Source organism: Arachis ipaensis, chromosome B01, assembly GCF_000816755.2.
Source record: "Arachis ipaensis cultivar K30076 chromosome B01, Araip1.1, whole genome shotgun sequence".
Classification (NCBI taxonomy): domain Eukaryota; kingdom Viridiplantae; phylum Streptophyta; class Magnoliopsida; order Fabales; family Fabaceae; genus Arachis; species Arachis ipaensis.
In genome coordinates this window covers 70,925,595-70,927,038 of record NC_029785.2, presented here as the reverse complement: position 1 = coordinate 70,927,038, position 1,444 = coordinate 70,925,595, and the positions used below count along the sequence as shown (strand labels likewise).

The 1,444-nt window shown below is 34.8% G+C and overlaps 1 protein-coding gene across 1 annotated transcript in view; it reads right to left on the bottom strand.

The window, feature by feature from the left end:
* Positions 1 to 732, bottom strand: part of LOC107631744 (E3 ubiquitin-protein ligase At1g12760) — a gene marked incomplete in the record, with an annotated part of 4,954 nt that extends 4,222 nt beyond the window's left edge. Inside the window, 1 exon segment of the mRNA XM_016335287.2 lies at positions 1 to 732. Coding sequence (XP_016190773.1) covers positions 1 to 399 — 399 coding nt within the window.

Genomic DNA, 1,444 nt, shown 5'->3' with positions numbered 1-1,444 from the left:
CGCCGCGTACCCTAAGATCCACAACCTCAGCGGCACGTTCGGCGACTCGTTCCGGCTCAGGACTAGCACAGTAGCGCCTGCCACCACGAACGCGAAGTTCCAGAGGACGTCGAGCACCACCACCGGCTTCGAGTACGCCCAATCGCTCTGCCGCTCCTCCAGCTGCGCCGCCGCCGTCTCCCTCACCACCATCGACGGCTCCCGCATCGACCTACGCCCGCTCCCCTGCCGGAGAAACCGCGCAGCCTGGCGGAGGCTCTGCCGCCGAACAAATCTGCGGCCGGAGTTCGATTCGTCGTAGGTGCCTCCACCACCGCCGCCGTTAGAGTTCGCGATTAGCGGCGTTTGATCGACGGTGAAGTCGTCGGGGGAACGGTTCGACGACGGTATCGCCGCCATGCGTTCGTTGCGTTTCTTCTGCTGTGATTCCCGGAATAGGTGACTCGGTGAGTCGACTCAGGACGTGTTGAAATTGCTTTGTGGTAGTGTTACAGAGAAGAGAGAAAGAATCGATAAAATTTGAAAGAAAATTGTTTGTGAGTGATGCCTGAAAACGGAAATTGAGGTATTGAAGCGTCTTTTGGTGGTAGTGAACTAGTGATGCCTCTATCCGGTGCCGTTTTAATGTTTATTTTCGTGATTTGGTTAATTGGTGTTTATCTTTTTCATTTTTTTTTCTATTTTTATTTTCTTCGCGCTAAGAACAGTTGGTACTTGGTAGCCTGGTAGGTCCAATATCAATTATTACCAAATGTTACAATGAGCATTTCTAAACTAAGTATTTCATGAACTTTCACGAGATACAGATGTCGTCGGGGCATTGATTTCCAATAGATAGATAACGATGACATCGACATCATTCCTTTTTTTTTCTTTGCATTAATTAAATCCCTTACTAAGACTTTGGTCTAGTTTAAATGAACAGTTAAATTAATTTTTTTTAAAAAAATAACTTAAACAATAAATAATTATATTAAAAATAATTTATTTATATTTAAATTTTTTATTTTAAAAATATTTATTTTATAGAAATATAATAAAAAATAATAATATTATAAAAAAATTATTTTTTTAGTTTAAAAATTAAAAAATTAATAAATTTATAGATCTATTGTTTACTAGATATTGCTGGACTTTATTTTATTTTTATAATATAAATAAAAGAATTTAATCATATAATTTAAAAATTAAAAAATAAAAAATTTACTTTTTTAAAATTTTAAATTTTTTTAAAAATAATTTTTTATTTTTTTATTTACCGGATAATGCTACCCGGACAATTGACTTTTTTTTTGCTACACTTGTTTACAAATTAAGAATAAATTAATTTAAAAATTCAAAATTTTTCAATTTTTTTATTTTTTGGATATTGTTGGAAATTTTTTATTTTTATACTATTAAAAAATTATCTTTTTAGTTTAAAAATTAAAAAATAATAAATTTA